The 18,560-nt window shown below is 48.2% G+C and overlaps 1 protein-coding gene across 1 annotated transcript in view; it reads right to left on the bottom strand.

Annotated features, from left to right (window-relative positions):
• Positions 1-17,599, bottom strand: part of SNRPB2 (small nuclear ribonucleoprotein polypeptide B2) — a 50,489-nt gene extending 32,890 nt beyond the window's left edge. The window contains exons 1-2 of the mRNA XM_085612708.1: positions 17,393-17,599; positions 218-305 (exon numbers count right to left, since the gene is read on the bottom strand). Of these exons, the coding sequence (XP_085468834.1) occupies positions 218-281 (64 nt within the window). The 5' untranslated portion in view covers positions 282-305; positions 17,393-17,599. The remainder of the gene's footprint in view (positions 1-217; positions 306-17,392) is intronic.
• Positions 17,600-18,560: the final 961 nt, after the last annotated feature.

Below are 18,560 nucleotides of genomic sequence, written 5' to 3'. Positions count from 1 at the left end.
TCTGGGAAGATTGAACTCTATGTTTGTGTTTGAACTTTGGACACTAATAGCCGTTACCGTCTACTCACTAGTTTCTAGAGTGCAAGACCACTTTGTTAAAAACCCTCCCAAATCACAAACTGAACCCCCACCTCATTGTTACACTACAAGGCACACACAAAAGCCCTACATCCTTAGCTCATAATTCGATATCAAATGACCCTGACCAACAACACACCTTCTTTCTTGATCTTATCATTGATGTTATTGATGTACACTGTATGGTTCGGCCGGATATCCATGGTGTAATTCGCTCCTTTAACAGTCTGAAAGAGAGGAACAAATGTTAGTAAGCATTGACAGTGACAGGCAAGAAGTCTTTAATGACTGGGAAATGTTAGTGCTTCACCATAAGACTCAAGCTTTCGAAGCAGTTATGTCAAAATGATCGACAAAACAACCTCATTAATTTCTTTGTGAATTACCATCTGAGAATCCTATGTGCATTGTGGAAAAATATGACTCAAGCACTTATTTATTTTTATTTATGTGTCTTATAAAGCGCCCGAATCACCCTGGAAGGGGTATCTCCGCACTATGAGAATTCTATTAGGTCAGCATAGGGGGACTAAAGGGAAATTACAGAGTCATCGAGAGGGTCTGGAAAAGTGCGGTTTTGAGAAGTCGGCGTAATTGTAGATATGCACGCCTAGATTTTTCACCACTGCTTTAGGAGTAGGAGCTAAATTGGTAGGCCACAAATCTGGGGACCATAGTAAGGGCGCCTCTCCAAAGAGCATAATTTCCTTTTTACTGGCATTTAACTGGAGAAAGTGGTTTCTCATTCATTTCGAAATTGCATTCATACCTTCAGAGAAGGCCAGCTGAGTATTAACGGAATTTCTGTCAAATGCCATTAGTAGCTGGGTGTCATCCACATAAGAAATAGGGATGAAACCCATGGTCCTAAGAAGATCTGCCAGAGGGGCCACATAAATGTTAAATAGCGTAGGGCTCAAGCAGGATCCCTGGGGTACGCCTTTAGTCAGCTTTGATGTAGAGGATTGGAAAGTGCCTAAGTTGACAGTTTGGGTACGGTTATTTAGGAAGTTAGACAGCCACTGATAAGCTGGATTTTGAATACCAACATTACTTAGTCTAGATAGAAGAATAGAATGGGATATCGTGTCAAACGCTGCTGACAGATCCAGTGGCACTAACAGTACCGATTGTCCATTATCTAGGAAAAGTCAGAGGTTATCAGTGACTGTAATTAATGCTGTCACTGTACTAAATCTGGGACGAAAACCCGACTGTGAAGGATCAAAGCCCCCTATTGATTCCATGAAATCGGAAAGATGTTCATTCACATGCTTCTCCAGGGGTTTACTCAAGTAGGGCAGCAAGGAGATATGACGGTAATTAAATAGGTCTTCCAGGAGAGCATTGGGTTTTTTCCGGATTGGAATTATTTGGGCGGCTTTCCATTCGGAAGGTAATATGCCCGTGGTCAGGGAGAAGTTAAAGATCAAAGGAGCCAACTGCTTGTGAAGCAGCATAGATATCTTGGCAGGTAAAACATCCTGAGGTGAACCAGATTTTACTGTTTTCATGAGGGACTCCACTGTATCTATGGTAAGAGGGCCGAAAGCAATCCAAAGGATTTGCGAAGTTAGGGTGTGGTGGGTGAGAGGGGATGTTGGTTAGTTGGGAGTCCTTATCTTTAGTAATACTGGCATAGATGCTTTCAATCTTCTGAGTGAAGTGCTTAGCCAATTTATCACAGAGGTCCTGTGAGGGCGTTACTTCATTATGGCATGCCTTAGGGTTAGTGAATAGATTCAAAATGCGGACAAGCTCCTTGGAAGAATTTCCTGCCTGTTTCAACTGGGATTCAATATGAGTCTTGCGAGCCTTCTATATAATTTTAGGTCTTGCCTGGCTATCGCGTAAGCGATCGCTCAGCGAGACTTATGTAGGGGCTTCCGAAAATGCTCCCAAAGGCTTCCCAGGCGGATCGGGTGGCGGTTACGCGCACAACCACGCGCATTCCATTTGCCACCAGCTACTTCCTGCGCGTGCGCCGCCTCACGCATTCAGAGAGATTTAGTAAGGGGCACAAGACCTTAGGAATGCGGTTTATGGCCAGTGCATGTGAGGCATTCAAGCGCGAAGCTGGCATCTGGCATCGGACTTGAAAGCAGCAGACTGCTTTCGCCAGAACTTTTGTTATAACTCACACCCCATATGCTCGTTCCCTCCCACCCTTCCTTTGATGTCCGCTTTTCTTGTTGTTTACAAACACACGCCACACACTGCTGCACGCCACACACTGCTGCACGCCACACACTGCAGCACGCCACACACTGCAGCATTACTCGCTGCTGCATGCTGCACACTGCTGCACGCCGCACACTGCTGCACGTCGCACACTGCTGCACGCCGCACACTGCTACATGAAACACTGCTGCACGCCGCACACTGCTGCACGCCGCACACTGCTGCACGCCGCTGCACGCCGCACGCCGCTTTTATGCGAGTTTATGCTACTGAGATTGTAAATGACTACCTTTTATTTGTTTTAAAACCAAAACATAAATAAAAGGCATTGTAATTTTACAATGCCACTAGCTCAAACTCTTATAAATGCGAGACCTATTGCATTGCAAATGCTTGTTATGGTAAAGGGTCAGACAATTCTTATAGGCTTCTTTATCAGTTGCGCTATGAGAAATCCGCCAGCTCCTTTCTAGCTTTCTACAGTGGCTTTTGTCTTTCCTTAGAATGGGAGAGAACCATGTTGCTTGTAATCTATTTGATTTGGAGGGGAGGTATTTTAAGGGGGCTAGTTGATCGAGTTTAGAAGTGACTAAGGCATTATAGTTAGCCAGGTCCTCTTCAATGCTTTCGGACACCGCATATGTGTTACTGGGAAGGATATTCGAGAACTGGGCAGGCGTGATTTTATGCCATTGTCTTCTCTAGTTGCAAGAAGATGTCATGGGGAGTGGAGAAGACTCTGCCCTCTTTTATGTGGAAGCAGAGTAGAGAATGATTGGTCCTGGTAAGGGAGCAGGGAGTCCCGCAATGTATGTTGGAGCCGGTAGTCAGGATGAGATCTAAAGTATGCCCCGCTGAATGGGTAGGGCCAATGTTGATCTGTTTCAGACCAAGAGATGCTAAATCCGCCAAGAGCATAGAAGCATCTGCATTAGAAGAGACTTCACTATGGACGTTAAAATTTCCAAGTAGGAGACAATGATTGGAGGAGATAATGAGGGGCAATCAATTCAATGAGCTGAAGTGAGAAGTTCATGAGGGGGCCTGGTGGGGGGGCTGTAAACTAGAGCACCTTTCCAGCAGTGATGGATTAGGGATTAAATATCATAATTTCTAGTTTGGTATCACTGTAGTGTTATATAATGGAGACCTTGATCGATTCCTTCTGCACTATTGCTATCCCCCCACCTGTCTTAACTAATCGGTCACATTTGTGGATTTGATAACTTACAGGGATAGCCGCCATAATAGCGGGGGAGGAGCTAGGCTTCAGCCAGGTTTCTGTTAAGAAACAGAGATCTGTGGGCTCTGATGAAAGTAAATCCCAGATCTCGATGGCATGTTTAGAAAGGGATCTGACATTCACCAGGAGGCAATGCCAGTCCCGATCAGAATGTCATATGTGAGGGGGGTTGAGCCTGGTTAGTCGCTGGGGAATGTACTTTATTCCCGTTGTCTAGCCCATCATTAATCAATGTTGGAATGAGGCTACTAAACTGGCAGCTGCTGCATGAAAAAGCTCCCTCCAATGCCGCTGGAGCCTTGTTAGGTCTAAATCTTTCCTCCAATGCCGCTGGAGCCTTGTTAAAGCAGCTGGGAGTGCAGGCCACTCTAAGTGCTCTAAGCTTTGAAATGGAGTAGGTATAAATCAGGCAGCAAAGTTATAAGCAAGGGTTAAAAATAATTCCCCACACTAACCCGCCAACGCTAGTCATTGGGCATCCGCTCCTGCTTGCCGCTTTAGTAGGGATTTCCCCCGAAAGTGATGAGGCAGGGGGAGGAGCCACGTCCCTCCGCTACTATTGGCCCAAAGAGCCGCGTCGGACCGGGGACCGCTGTACAATCAATCTTTAAAGTGCGAGTGCAAAAGTAATTACCATTTTGAAATTGGCAGAGATAACAGTTTAAAACAAGTGTGGTATATGCAATTTAGGTGAATTTAAAATACTAGCAGCAAAGTTACAAGCAAGGGTTAACAAACATTGGCATAACCAATAGGTCTCGCCTTTGGGACCATATAAGTGTTTAGCCATGCAACAGTTGATGTTGTTGCACCAAGGATATTGTGCTGGATAACTAAACAGTTATAAGATCCCAAAGGTGAGAGCTATTGGCTATGCCAATGCTTGTTTTTAACTGGTGTGGTGTCCATTTGTAGTGTTTTCACTGTTTTACTGTGTGTGTTTTGTACAAATGCTTTACACATTGCCTCTGAGATAGAAGTCGAACCTAACAAGTAGTTGCACCTCCTGACATTGCCTTTACCAATATCCCCAACAAGAAAACAGCCCTACACGTTTACAGCAAATCAACACGTGGCACAGTTGAACTCCCAGAGTTATACACAGTCTTCAAGAGGAGTTATAACGTCACTAGGAGACTCCCACGGGCCTCTTTTAAACTCCTAGCACTCCTGCCACAAGTCAGACGTCAGTTCCACCTCGTGAAAATGAGTGGGTTTCCAAAGAAATGCGGTGTTTTTCTTTCTGCAGATGCCTGGGCTCTCCTGCTCCCCATGCCAGGAGCTTCCTGGCTCCGGGCCTGTGAGGTGGATTTAAATACAAAAACCCAGTGTGGCGCACCGTGTGAGTGTTCTACGAAAATGTGATTTAACTAAGCAAGGGTCCTCTGGGGCAGTCAACACAGTTCTCTTTGGACTACACTGTACCCTTAGCCACAAAAACATGCAGCGATTTGATGAAAAGACACTGTCTGAGTTGTGGCCGTCTTATGCTCTTTTGTAATGCGTGCATCATTGTGGTGTAATAAAATGGTATAGCATGTTACTACGGTATTCAAACGTAGGATGGCATTTAATATTACGACAGTATGCATGTAGCGCTCTTAGGGGCATGAGGGTTGCTTGTTCAGTAAGTTGGGGGGGTGAGCTTCAGATTTTCCGACATTCACTCTGGCATAGATTGTTAAAATACCTTAAATACCTTCCTGGTGAAATCCGACAGATATCGCAGCATACACGACTGAAACACCTGTAGCCAACTATTTATCAGAAATTATATTTACTAAGGGAGTCTAACACCCCCACTTAAGCTGCGCCCCTGGTTAGCGGATGCTGGGCTGGTGAGGACCCAGCACATGCCTTTCGTGCGCGGAGGAGACCGTACCTCTGGAGTGATTTCCTAGATAGGACAGGCTCAAAGAGAGCCAAGTGCTGAATAAATAGGGGTTAGCGGATACTATACATATTTAATGTGTCCATTAGACCAAGGCACAGCGCGCAGTGCACACTCTGCGCTTTCTCCGACAAAGCGTGTTATAATGGTATTTCAACCGGACACAAACGCCCAAAGAAACGTTTTGAGAGTAAAGCTGCGGCGTGTTTTAGATTCAGTTTCAATACCGATACTAAACGGGATGAGACCAGGGGTGATGAACTCCATCAGTTGAGTTCCGACTTGGTGTAAATATATGATCGTACTGCACGGTATGCCCTGTCAGGGCTGGGTTGGCGGCCCCCACTCCTCCTGCGTCTCACAGTGCCTCAGTGGAGTCACGCGAGGTCGCTCAACACACAAAAACAGTGCTGGTGGTTTCAGACTCCAGCGTTTAACCCCTTCAGCGCGGCGGGAATTCCCCCGCGGTGCTGAAGGGTTCGAGCGCGGGCGGGGCCATGACGGAACGGTTCCGTCATGAGCACAGCGCAACCGATGCTCATGACGGAACCGTTCCGTCATGGGCATGGAAGGGGTTAATAAAGAAATGACTGAAGGGAGAGCAGAGGTGGAGGACTAGCCTGGCTATGGAACTGAGCAGCTTGAGTTCACATGTTCGTCACCGGGTAACATTGTGTGATCCTCAGCAGATCATAGCATTTTACTGTGTCTCTGCGTACTTATCTGCCAAAGCTGGATAAACAAGGGTAAATAAACATTGTAGTACTTTACAAAACATTGCATAGACATTTATCGTTTCACAACACTGTCACCTCCCGAAGATCAGGCAGACAGGGGGTTCATGCATTACATGGGCCTCTGCTGATTTGGGCATTTTAGAAGATGGAAAGATGTGAATATGTAGAAATACCACCTTTTGTTGCAAGCTGCAGCAGACAACTATGGGTAAGCAAAGGAAAAGTGAACACAGAGGGAAACCAGCACACACAGTGTTGCGTGAGCCTGTGCTGTGCCTCGAGCCCCACGCAGTGGAGCGGAAGCCCTGCCGTGACGCATGAACACCACAAAGCCCAGTGTGAGCCCAGCTGTGCCGCCTGCACAGCACACAGTGCCGCTGGGGACCAGATGACACTTCCAGAAGCACCACCCTGCCCCCGCTGCCCTACGTACCTAACAGCCGCAGATGTATCGCTAAGCAAGCGGCCCCAGCAGAGCGCGGGTGTAATCCTGTCAGAATCGTGAAATCCATGAGGGGAGAAACACTGACGTGCGCTCATTTTGATTTAATGGACTGCATGTTAATCCTATCCTAGCCAAGCGCCCCTCAGTCCCTGCCCCCACAATGAAGCACAGTCTTTTTAGCAGAGGCTAATGTGGGGAGCGTACGGAAACAAAAAAAAGCATCGGAGAGGTGCACACGCGAGCGCCACACCAGGACATGTTTTGAATTAACGCGTACGCAGCTGTGCACGATAATTCAAAACACATGCCGCCTGTGCGGGTAACCGCAACCAATAGGCCATGGGCGGAGCAATGCACCCACCTTTGCCCAATTGCGTGCTGTTTTTGTTAAAAAGATGCACACAAATGCCAATAGTCTGGGACAAAACAAAAAGCACAAGCACGAGCGTTAGGTGACATTTCAGAAGCCCTTACATAAAGTCTTCGTCAGAACAGCGCATGACCTGTTACAGGCTCGACCTAAAAATCATTCCCCACAATGACCTGCTAACGCTTATCAATATAGAGTAAGCAATTTTGTTGAGACAGTAAAAAAAACCTTTACTTTTAATTTCATAACATTTTCAAAATAGTCAGTAAAAAAAGGTTTTGCTCGCCTGTCGAGGACCAATCTCCATCTTCAATGCATTAGAGGGTAGTAATGTCATAACAGTCTAAATTGTTCCCCAAACTCCACTTAGCAAGAGGGCATGGCTCTGCCACAGAGTAGCAGCTGAATCCACCCAGTCTGTATCCTCACAACACAATGCTCTACTCCCTCACTCAGGTCAGTACCCAACTTTGCATATGGGTGATCCAAAAACTCCAATCACAAGGCAATTTCCAGGATGTCAAACACTAATCTGAAACCATGACACCAAGAAAGTGAAGTCTGCTCCACATACCTACTAGTAGGTGGAAGCACCAAACTTCAAATGTCACAGCCCAACAAGAAATTCTGTGCCCTCCTACCCCCAATTACTAATTAGTATAGATATCTTCCCATGTCTGCAATCACTATGAACAACAACATTTTTACCTAATTTTGCCACCTGTGGAATCTCCCATGCCATACATGAGCATTCTATAGTAAATGGCATGAACTACACTGTTGAAACGGGGCTGAAATAGTTAGCCTTGCTTTCACATTTCATGGCTTTTAGGATGAAATGTTCCATCATTGTATAAACAGGTTTATCCCCTCTTTGTGCTGGGTGGAAGCACACGTGCACCAGACAAGGAGTATATCGAGCAGGATAATGAAGGGTGCTTGGACAGATGCTGTGTAACAGAAGACTGTCGTGACTCCATCTATATAGGACTTGCTTGCACAAGCTCTGAACACAGTACCAGAACAAGAATCCTCAATCTTCCATAAGACTTGGCTCCACTCCCACAATAACTAGGGTGAGCAGATTTTCAAATCTAAAAACTGTGAAACGTACAGTAACAAGTAGGGTTACAATACTCCTGTGAAGCAGAAGAGAGGTGGTCCAGAGGTGGTCATGGATCCATAACAGGATTTATGTGCACAATTTTTAGGTAAGTGTCCCAGACATTACTTTATGAGGTGCCCTTTCAATGTATGGTTTGTCAAGGTCTCTAGGCTTCGGTATATCTCACAAAGTAACAACTAAAATGAAGGACATAGAAGTAATGTCCAGAATACTTACAGGTAATTTTCATTTATTTTGGTTCTACTCATCCAAGCCTTAATCGCCGGCCCACCCTCTCTCACTTTCCTGGTCTTGACAAATGCTTGGTAGTGACAGGGCAAGGGAGTAAAATACAGCCCCCTTATGACACACAGATAAGGGAGGCAGGAGCTTGATTTGGAAGCATTTCTTGACAATTTTATTTTGGCGTGCAGGTGAAATTTACCTACAAGGATGAGAAGTAGGACAAAATAATGAACAGTAAGGGGAGGGTGGAGGAGGAGAGGAGCCAACCACAGTGCAACATGGCCACTCTGTAAAATCTCTGCTGGTTAGGGGACACTCAAGGGAAATCAAAGCTGTCCCGTGGAACCATGTGGACATGATCCCAACACCGGGCGTGGAGAAGAGCAATGGTATTCTCATCTGAGCTCCTCAGAGGCACTGCCCCTCATGCCTTTTTGCTGGTACCCAAAGGAATGGAGCATACGGAACTAAGCAAGATGTAAGCTGCTGGGGTGTGGTCCATGAGTGGTGACACAAACTGCCTGAGACCACTGCAGATAGGCGCTGCTAAGATGCCTTCCAGTCGACCAACTGTCCCCATTTGCTCACCAGATACCTTCACTGTCTCAGATGTGATCAGCACGTAATATCCAAAGATTCAGAAAATCAGCTCTTCACTAAGAGAGGACCTCTAGGTGTAGAGAGGGACGTCATCCATCACTGTAATCTAATTCTAACTCAGTCCCCAATAGGGCACCTAGGGAGGCTCTACAATGGCACAAGTTCTTTCACACAAACTACCTCCTACACCTGTTGGTGGTTTGTGTCTTTTAATATTATGATAATCTGACTTTCCATTCCCACTGGGTAACTGGAAGTGGTTCTTAGACAGAACATTCTGCTTGCGAGTAATTGTTCTGCATTGCTGTTCCCTGACTACCTGAGCTTCTGCCTTGAAAAGAGAACCGCTATATCCAAAGGGGTAACCCAAATAACCCAACAGCATCTGGGTAAATGAACAATATTATAAACAAGCGATGCTTTGGGACAAATATATACGATATAGTAGCATGAAGGAAAACTTAAATTATTCCTCCCCTCGAGTTTTACTCTCTTGACCGATTCAATATCAATTCAAATCATGGACAACGGGCAGTTTTAAAAATCGAAACCTTTTCATACGTATTTTGTGTATGCATATACAATCGAATTTTCTTATATACAATACATCTTCTTTTCTTCAACAAAAACACAATACTTAAACATAATCTAAATATTTCTACTATTCCCTATTACCCCATAAACAAGTCCGGATGCTTTCAGATTTTTTGAAAAAAAGAGCATTACTTTCAACAAAAGATCACCCTATAAGAAAGTACTGAGAGGTATATTACTTCACCTCTAACGTTTTGTACTTACAAACTTTTAGCACAACACTTTAAATTCACAAGGGCGTCCTCCAATCCTAAAGTCGACGCGTTTCAGCCCCATTGGTTTCCGGCCTCATCAGGACTAGGGTGTATAAGGATAACTTTCCAACACAATCCCCACTATGACATAGTTTATGGCAACTTCTGTGCAATTCAACATCCAGGTGCCATACTTCGATGGCGCGGTACTCCACGGGCAACCGATTACCCGTGATGTCAATTCCTTTAATGGAGACTCCTAAAACTTCAGAATCTGTTTCTCAAACTTTATTTTGCCCCCATATGGGCCGTCTCATAATCTCTCGCCAATTGATTCCGCGTCTGCGATAGAAGAGAAGGCCTTATCTTTTCAGGAGCACTATATTACTTACTGACGCGTTGCAAATGGTCCTATGCAGAGCGAACCCAATGTCCCCCAAGCCAGCTCGCCGATCTCTGAACTATTGCACATTTACACGCCTATGTGGTCTTCAAAGCCAGCCACACAACTTCTCTTATCAGAGGTCATGAGTGGTGGCAAGCAGACCTGCTCTAAAAGGCCTGAGGTTACTCTGGATATGATCATGAAGGACATCTCAGCCACACGCAACAAGATAGGCTCATTCAATACCATGATAGAGGAGAAGTCCAGAGACATTATATCCATGAGAGAAGATTTTGCATCCCTGCACAAATGTTTGGATGCCAAAAACAAGAGACTTGACGTGGAGAACAAAAGCATAGTGAACCAGCTTGGGTAAACTACTAGGGCACCTTAGTCTAAAACAGCTTGAGACATGACAGAGTTCCTGAAGGATTAAACAACTCGACTGCTGGATCTGCATTTCCAGAAACCAATTCATTTTCAGCAGGTAAGCAGACTAAGATCAAGACCACCAGAAGCCTGACTGACCAAGACCCGATATTGCTTGTTGCGCCACTAACATGTACGCCATTCTATAAGCTATCAAAAAGAAAGATAGCGGGAGCCCATCCACATTACCCCAGACAATTCACATAATGCTGCTATAAAGAGGAAAACGTTCCTTTCAATTAGACCCAGGCTCCATCAAGGAACCATCAAATTTGACCTGCAGTTATGATTTTATGATTTTAATAACTGAAGAAATCAGTATTCACTCAATCTGCCAAACTGATAATCTGGCCAATTTTCTCGGTTTTATGATGCAACCACTATTCACTGTGATGAGGAGATCATAATTGAGATAGCCTATACTCCCCCATTTGTCGATACCACCCCAGGGTCATCACCACAGTCAATCTGCTAGGGAAGACTTTGACAAAGTGGTTGAGTCTCTTGACAGCATAGGGAATAATCCCACGCTCAACAGTGAACGATCAGGCTCCCGAATGGGAGAATGTTCAACTACTAGGCTGAGCTTTCCAGCATCCTTCCAAACTTGGCTTGGTTTTCTTATGGGCCCCGTGTGATTACTAATGGGATGGATGCTATGTGTGGTGGATGTTTCTCTGTGCTGAGTGTTCAGTGGATTGAAGATGTGATATACCAAATGCCTTCCTTCTACTCCACTATCTCCTTGTGCCATCCTTGTGCCATTCTCGGGGCTCTTCAGCTTCTATTCCATAAACAAATCAGATGAGTCTTGACCGCTACAATATCTGTTGATAAACACTTCTCACCTTTCATCCAGAGAGTTGATTTTCACACTAGTTAGGTATATTGCTGGTTTCCCCTTCCTATATTTTTAAGTCGAGCCTATAGCAGCGCGCCTGCGCTGCTTTGGCAAGACTTATAGTAAGGGGCTTTCAAAAGCTCACCACACGCAGGTAACCACAAGCAATAGGCCACACACGCACGAGCGTGGCCTATTGCTTGCGGTTACCCGCATGGGCGCCATATGTTTTGAATTATCGTGTTCAGACACGGGCGCGATAATTCAAAACATATGGCCTGGTGCTCGCGCGCGCCACTGGCGGGACGCTGCATTCCTGTTTTTTTTCTTAACTTCCAGTGCGAGTCGTGCGCGCTTGTTAATGCAATGCAGCCAGGAATGCAGAAGTCCTACTTCATTAGTTGTTTTGGGTGACCCGTCGGACCTCAAGAACTACAGGCCCATCTCGCTCCTCCCTTTTGCGGTTTAAGTCGCAGAGAAGACCGTCAACGCAGAACTGTCACGGTTCATCGGAAACAACGCCATCCTCGACCCCTCCCAATCCTGATTCCGAAGCAACCACAGCACCGAGACCGCCCTACTCGCCGCCAAGGACGGGATCGCGCCCTCCTCGACCAAGGCCACACCGCAGCCCTGATTCTTCTCGACCTGTAAGCAGCTTTCAACACCGTCTCCCACTGCACACTCACAGACAGACTCCAGGACGCCGACATACAAGGCGCCGCCCTCGACTGGATCAGATAGTTCCTCACCAGCAGAAGCCAAAGGGTCAGACTGCCACCCTACCTCTCCCAACCTACTGAAATCAACTGCGAAGTCCCACAGGGATCATCACTCAGTCCTACTCTCTTCGATGTCTACATGGCCTCCCTCGCCGCCGGCATGGCCTCAGCATAGTCTCCTATGCCGACGACACCCAGCTCATCCTCTCCCTCACCAAGGACCCCACCACCACCAGACTCAACTTCCAGGAAGGAATGCAGGACATTGCTGCCTGGATGAACAACAGCTGCCTAAAACTCAACTCAGAAGACAGAAGTCCTCGGGACCACCCCTTCGGCGTGAAACACCTGGTGGGCCACAGCCCTCGGCACCCTCCCCCCACCCCGGACCACGCCAAGAACCTCTGCATCGTACTCTACTCCTTCCTCTCCATGAATCAACAGGTCAACGCCGTGACCCCCAGCTGCTTCAACACCGTCTGCATCCTCCGTAAGACTTTCAAATGGATCCCACCCGAGGCAAAGAAGACAGCCACCCATGCACTCATTACCAGCAGGCTGGACTACGGAAACTCCCTCTACGTGGGCATCAACAAGTGCCAACTCCTCAAGGTCCAGACAATAAGAACACCGCCGCCAGACTCGTTCTCGGGATCCCCCGACGCGAACACATCAGCCAACACCTACGCAAGCTCCACTGGCTCCCAATTGAGAAAAGAACCGGACCCCAATATCTCAACAACAGATTCACCATCCATGTGCCCGAACGCAACCTCCGCTCCACCAACCTCCTCCTCGCCGAAACACCACACATCCGCAGAGCCAGAGCAGGGGAAAGATCCTTCTCTTACATCGCGGCTAAGATGACGCGCCCCCTCCCTGAATACCTTCAGGAAGGCACTTAAGGCCTGGCTGTTCGACTGATAGGGAACTGCTGACCCCCCACCCCCGTCAGCGCCTTTAAACCCTCACGGGTGAGTAGAGCACTTATAATTCCCCCGATTGATTAATTGAAACGCACTCTGTTGCAAAAATATGCATCCTGTGACACTGGAGAAAGACCACAGTTCCGCTTCATGGAGGGTGATGGGCTGAGATGGCTAGAGTAGCTATTTCTGAATATGTCATTTATAAGACCAATGACCAGAGGTTTTTCTGTGCCAATCGCTGCCCCCTGTGCGCTCTGTATTTTGCCCCTTGCTGTGCCCCTAACCCTGTTGTGCCTTCTGTCCCCGCTGCGTCCCCACCCCCTCTCTGCCCATTCGCTGCCCCTGCCTCCCAGCTGCATCTCCCTCCCACCTCCCCATATATAGTGGCTGCTGCACGGCCGTGCCGCATGCGCGCCCGTCTGCGCCTGGACCGCACCCAGCGCCAGAACCCATGGTCCGCCCGCCCCCCGCACCCGCCACGACGACCGCCGCCGTTACGATGCCAGCACACTCCACGCTCTCAACCCCGGACGGACCCACATCTGCTTCAAGGCCGCCCCGAAACGCACACATGGCCCCTTCACCTGCCGGAACTGCAGCTACACCAGCCTCAGAGCCGCCTAACCGCCTGCCAAGAAGGACCTCAACCACCTCCGGTGCATCCTACTGAACACCCGCTCCACACGCAAACACGCCGTTGAGCTCTGGGTCCTGCTCGACACATCCTCACTGGATGTCGCCTTCCTGACAGAGACCTGAATGAACAACTCCTCCGCACCAGACATCGCCATAGCCATCCCAGACGGCTACAAGTTCACCCGCAGAGACCGCACCAACGGAGGAGGAATCGCCATCGTCCACAAGAACACCATCAGGGTCTCGACCAGCAACGACGACACTCAGCACCGCCGAACACATGCACTTCCAGATCCACACGGACCCCAACACAACCCTAAGAGGCAACCTCCTCTACAGACCCCCCGGACCGCAACCTCAATTCAGCGACTCCATCGCCGACTTCATCAGCACGCACGCCCTGACCTCCACCAGCTACATCCTCCTCGGAGACCTGAACTTCCACCTGGAGAGCAACTCCACGACGACAGCAACTCCACCACCCTTATCGACAACCTCGGACTGAGACAGCTTGTCACAACGCCGACCCACACCACCGGCCACACGCTCGACCCAGTCTTCTCAAGCTCCCACGTCTCCTTCAGCCATACCACGAACTCCTCTGGACTGACCACCGCTGCATCCACTTCACCTTCCAGAAACCCACCGCACCCAACAGATCCCCCGCCGCTGCTGGAGCAAAGTCACCGAAGACCAACTACAGGCAAACTTCGCCCTAAGCCCACCCACCGACCCCTCCAACCAGACGACGATGCCCGCAACCTCAGACGATGGATGGACGACTACGCCAACACCCTCGCCCCGCTGAAAAAACCCACCTACAGAGACACCAGCAAGCGAGCCAGCTGGTTCACCCTGGAACTCCTAGCATCCAAGCGTACCGCCCGGAAGCTAGAGAACAATTGGCACAGTGAAGAGACACCGGACAGCAACGCAGCCCACAAAGGAGCCATCCGCCACCACCATCACCTCATTAGGTCCGCCAAGAGGACCTCCTTCAAAGACCGCATCGACAACAACGCACACAACAGCAAGTAGCTCTTCATCATCATGAAGGAACTCTCCAACCCCAGCTCCAACTCTAACGGCATCCCGCCGTCGCAAGCCCTGTGCGATTCCCTCTCCACCTTCTTCCACCGCAAGATCGCCGACATCCATGACAGCTTCGACACCCGACCTGCCCCAACAGACCCTGACACACCAGACTCGCTGCACGCTATCAACCACGACCCCTTGACAGCCTGGACCAACGTGAACATGGATGACATCATCAAGACCATGAGCACTATCCACTCCGGCTCCCCGTCAGACCCTTTTCCGCACCACATCTTCAACAAAGCCAGCAGCTACATCGCACCCCACCTGCGCAACATCATCAACCTCTCCTTCAAGACCGCGACCTTCCCAGGGAGCTGGAAACACGCCGAGATTAACGCCCTACTCAAAAATCCCAAAGGGAATCAAAAGACCTCAAGAACCTCTGGCCCATCTCCCTGCTTCCGTTCCCACCAAAGGTCATCGAGAAGATCGTCAACAAACAGCTAACCCGATACCTCGACGAAAACAGCATCCTGGACCCATCCCAGTCAGGGTTGCACAGCAACCACAGCACCGAGACTGCCCTCATCGCCACCACCGACATCAGGACCCTGCTGGACAACGGTGAGACCGCAGCCCTCATTCTCCTGGACCTCTCCGCCGCCTTCGACACTGTCTGCCACTGCGCACACCTCCACGACGCAGGGATCCGAGAGAAAGCCCTGGAATGGACCACCTCCTTCCTCTCCAGCAGAACACAGAGTCCGCCTCCCGCCATTCCGATCCGAAGCCTCCAAGATCATCTGCGGCATACCCTAGGGATCATCCCTCAGCCCGACACTGTTCAACATCTACATGGCCTCACTCGTATGCATCGCCTGACAGCACGACCTCAACATAATCTCCTACGCCGACGACACTCAACTTATCCTCTCCCTCACCAAGGACACCCTCACCGCCAAATCCAACCTCCAGGAAGGAATGAAGGCCGTCGCCGAATGGATGAAGAGCAGCCAACTAAAGCTGAACACGGACAAGACGGAGGTCTCATCCTCAGCTCCAACCCTTCAGCCTGGGACGACTCCTGGTGGCCCACGACACTGGGGGCACCCCCGACACCCACCGACCACGCACGCAACCTGGGAGTCATCCTCGACTCAACGCTCTCCATGACCAAGCAAGTTAACACAGTCTCCTCCACCTGCTTCAACACCCTCCGCAAGATCTACAGATGGATCCAGACAGACACGAGAAGAATAGTCACTCAGGCCCTCGTTAGCAGCCGACTCGACTCGACTAGGGAAACGCCCTCTACGCGGGAGCCCCGACCAAGCTCAAACGACTGCAAAGAATTCAAAACGCCTCTGCACGCCTGATCCTCGACGTTCCACGCCACAGCCACATCACCCCCACCTGAGAAACCTGCACTGGCTCCCCGTCGACAGGAGTATCTCCTTCAATCTCCCCATCCACGCACACAAGGCACTCCACAAGACCGGCCCAGCTTACCTCAACAGACGACTCTCCTTCTACGCTCCCAACCGCCAGCTCCGCTTCGCTGACCTCTCCCTGGCCACCGTCCCGCGCATCCAAAGAACTACCACCAGTGGCAGATCCTTCTCCCACCTCGCTGCCAAAACCTGGAACACCCGTCCACTCAGCCTACGACAGACCCAAGACCTGCTGACCTTCAGTAGGCTACTCAAGACATGGCTGTTCGACCAGTAGCGCCCCCCCCTTCCTCTTCCCCAGCGCCTTGAGACCCTCGCGGGTAAGTAGTGTGCTTTACAAATTCTGTGATTGATTGATTTCTTCTAACAGGTAAGGGAACCCACTGCTACATCCCGATCACACTGCCCAGCCCTAAATATGCCTCTAGATGTTTGGTGCCCCATCTACCAAAAATGGTTTGCGCTGCTCTAATTGCACTATCCATAAATATTACAAGTATCTTAGGCTGGTCGTGTTTTTCTGTTCATTAATTTTTAAAAAATGTATTGCCCCGGGGATGATATGTGATAGTAAAGGAGCCGCACCGGGGGATTGTGTATACATTTGCAAGGGGTTGGGGAGGGGCGATGTGTGTGTCTAAGAACCTTTGAAAGCTTACTCTGTTCTACAAGTGTTTGCGCGGTTTATGCAGCACTGTGATCTTCGGATGTTTTCTTATTTTCATGCCTAGAGCCAACAGCTAGAAAATGTTTCTTCTTACCTCTAAATTATTTGTCTACTATGATCTATTAAAAATACAATGAAAAACAACTAGCGCCAAAGGGTAGTGAAGATTACTGATAAGAGATCAAGCCATCCTTTATACATAGAACTAAAAATAATATATAAACAGTCCCTTTCACAACGGCGTTCCAAGATTAATTTGCACCAACCCCCATTTACGTACCAAACAATAAGGTTTCTATTTAACTATGATCTCCCATATGGTGATGAACATATTTAATTTAAGAGAAAAGAGGCAGCATGAAAAGCAAAAGACGGGAATACTCTAGCAAATTCGAAACTTTGCTCTACCTAGAACTCCAGATAGCTTTGTTTCTACATGTCCTAGCAACATCAAAATCTACCCCAGGATTACAGGCTCTAGTTTAAATTTTCTAGGCGAATCTGCTCATGGCTATAGAGAACCACATGGCACTGCCAGCCACACACGGAGCTTCTGCCTGCGTCCCCCTTGTACAGAATTAAGCAGGAGATTTCCAAACGGGGTCCTTACCTCCCGTTTTCACAGAGAAGAACGCAAACATCAGTTTGCCTTAATTTCGCTTCCGTATCACCACTTTCAAATTGCGAAAACGTAGTAAAGAAACCAGAATGCCAGGATTAAACGTGATTAGCAGACGAATGGGCGGCACCACGAAGACCTTTGAGGCGGTACTTCCCAGGGAGAATAGCGATTGGTTAAAAAAGAATGTCCCACCCCAAACAAGACGGCCCACAGCCCTAAAAGAACTCGCCCACTGTAGCTCCCCCGGAAAAACATCTAAGCTGCTCCGGAAAATCTGGTCCAGCCACACATGAGCCGGCGCTGTAGCTGCTGAAGTCGGGTCGTTGCGCCCAGCGGTGACGTAGACTTTTGTGACGACCGATGAAATTCGCTCTCTGCTAAATGGAAGAGCAGCCCCAGGAGCGAAATATATATCGCTACATACAGTGTATGAAGAAGGAATTGACAAGGCTCTGTTTGTTGAAAACCAGTCAATGCCAGTGAGAGATATATGATTTAGTTTACGAGAGACCGCCAGCTGTGTTATACTTAAGCGTGGAAGTATCACAGAAGGGAAATTTAAGGCAAATTTCATACATGCTGCATTTTAAAATGAGAAAAAGAGAGATTTTGATAGAACAATCAAGGGATTTTATTTTCTCTGTCTACATTAAAGTAAAGCCAACTGTAGGCGGGAGACTGCTACAATAAACCCATTTTTGGCTTTAAAAAATCGTGTGCCGCCCACTTGAATCAGGTATTTTGCCAACTAATAAATTTTGAGCTACAGTTTGGAAGTATGTGTCCTTTAATGCAAAAATATAACCATGACTGTCTGTATGAAGGCAGATTTGGGCCAATAGATATTGAAGAATTATCAAATTTATGCTATCTAAAACTTGGACAGGCAGGTTGTATGCCGTTACAACGCATTTCGTTGCAACGCATGCCTTTACCACGCATGCGTTACAACGCGAATGCCTTCTCCACACATATCCTTTACCACAAAAAATGCCTTTAACACGCACACTTTTATGTTAAAGGACATCTCTGATCACTATTTATTAACCCTAAAAATTAACCCTTATAATATACCCCTGTGCAACACCACCCCCTCATTCCCCCTTACCTCTCCACGTCCTCTTCACTCCAAGCACTTCCGAGGTGACGTTTCACG

Source organism: Triturus cristatus, chromosome 6 (genome assembly GCF_964204655.1).
Source record: "Triturus cristatus chromosome 6, aTriCri1.1, whole genome shotgun sequence".
NCBI lineage: Eukaryota > Metazoa > Chordata > Amphibia > Caudata > Salamandridae > Triturus > Triturus cristatus.
The sequence above is the reverse complement of the archived record's forward strand: the minus strand, read 5'-3'. Positions and strand labels throughout refer to the sequence as shown.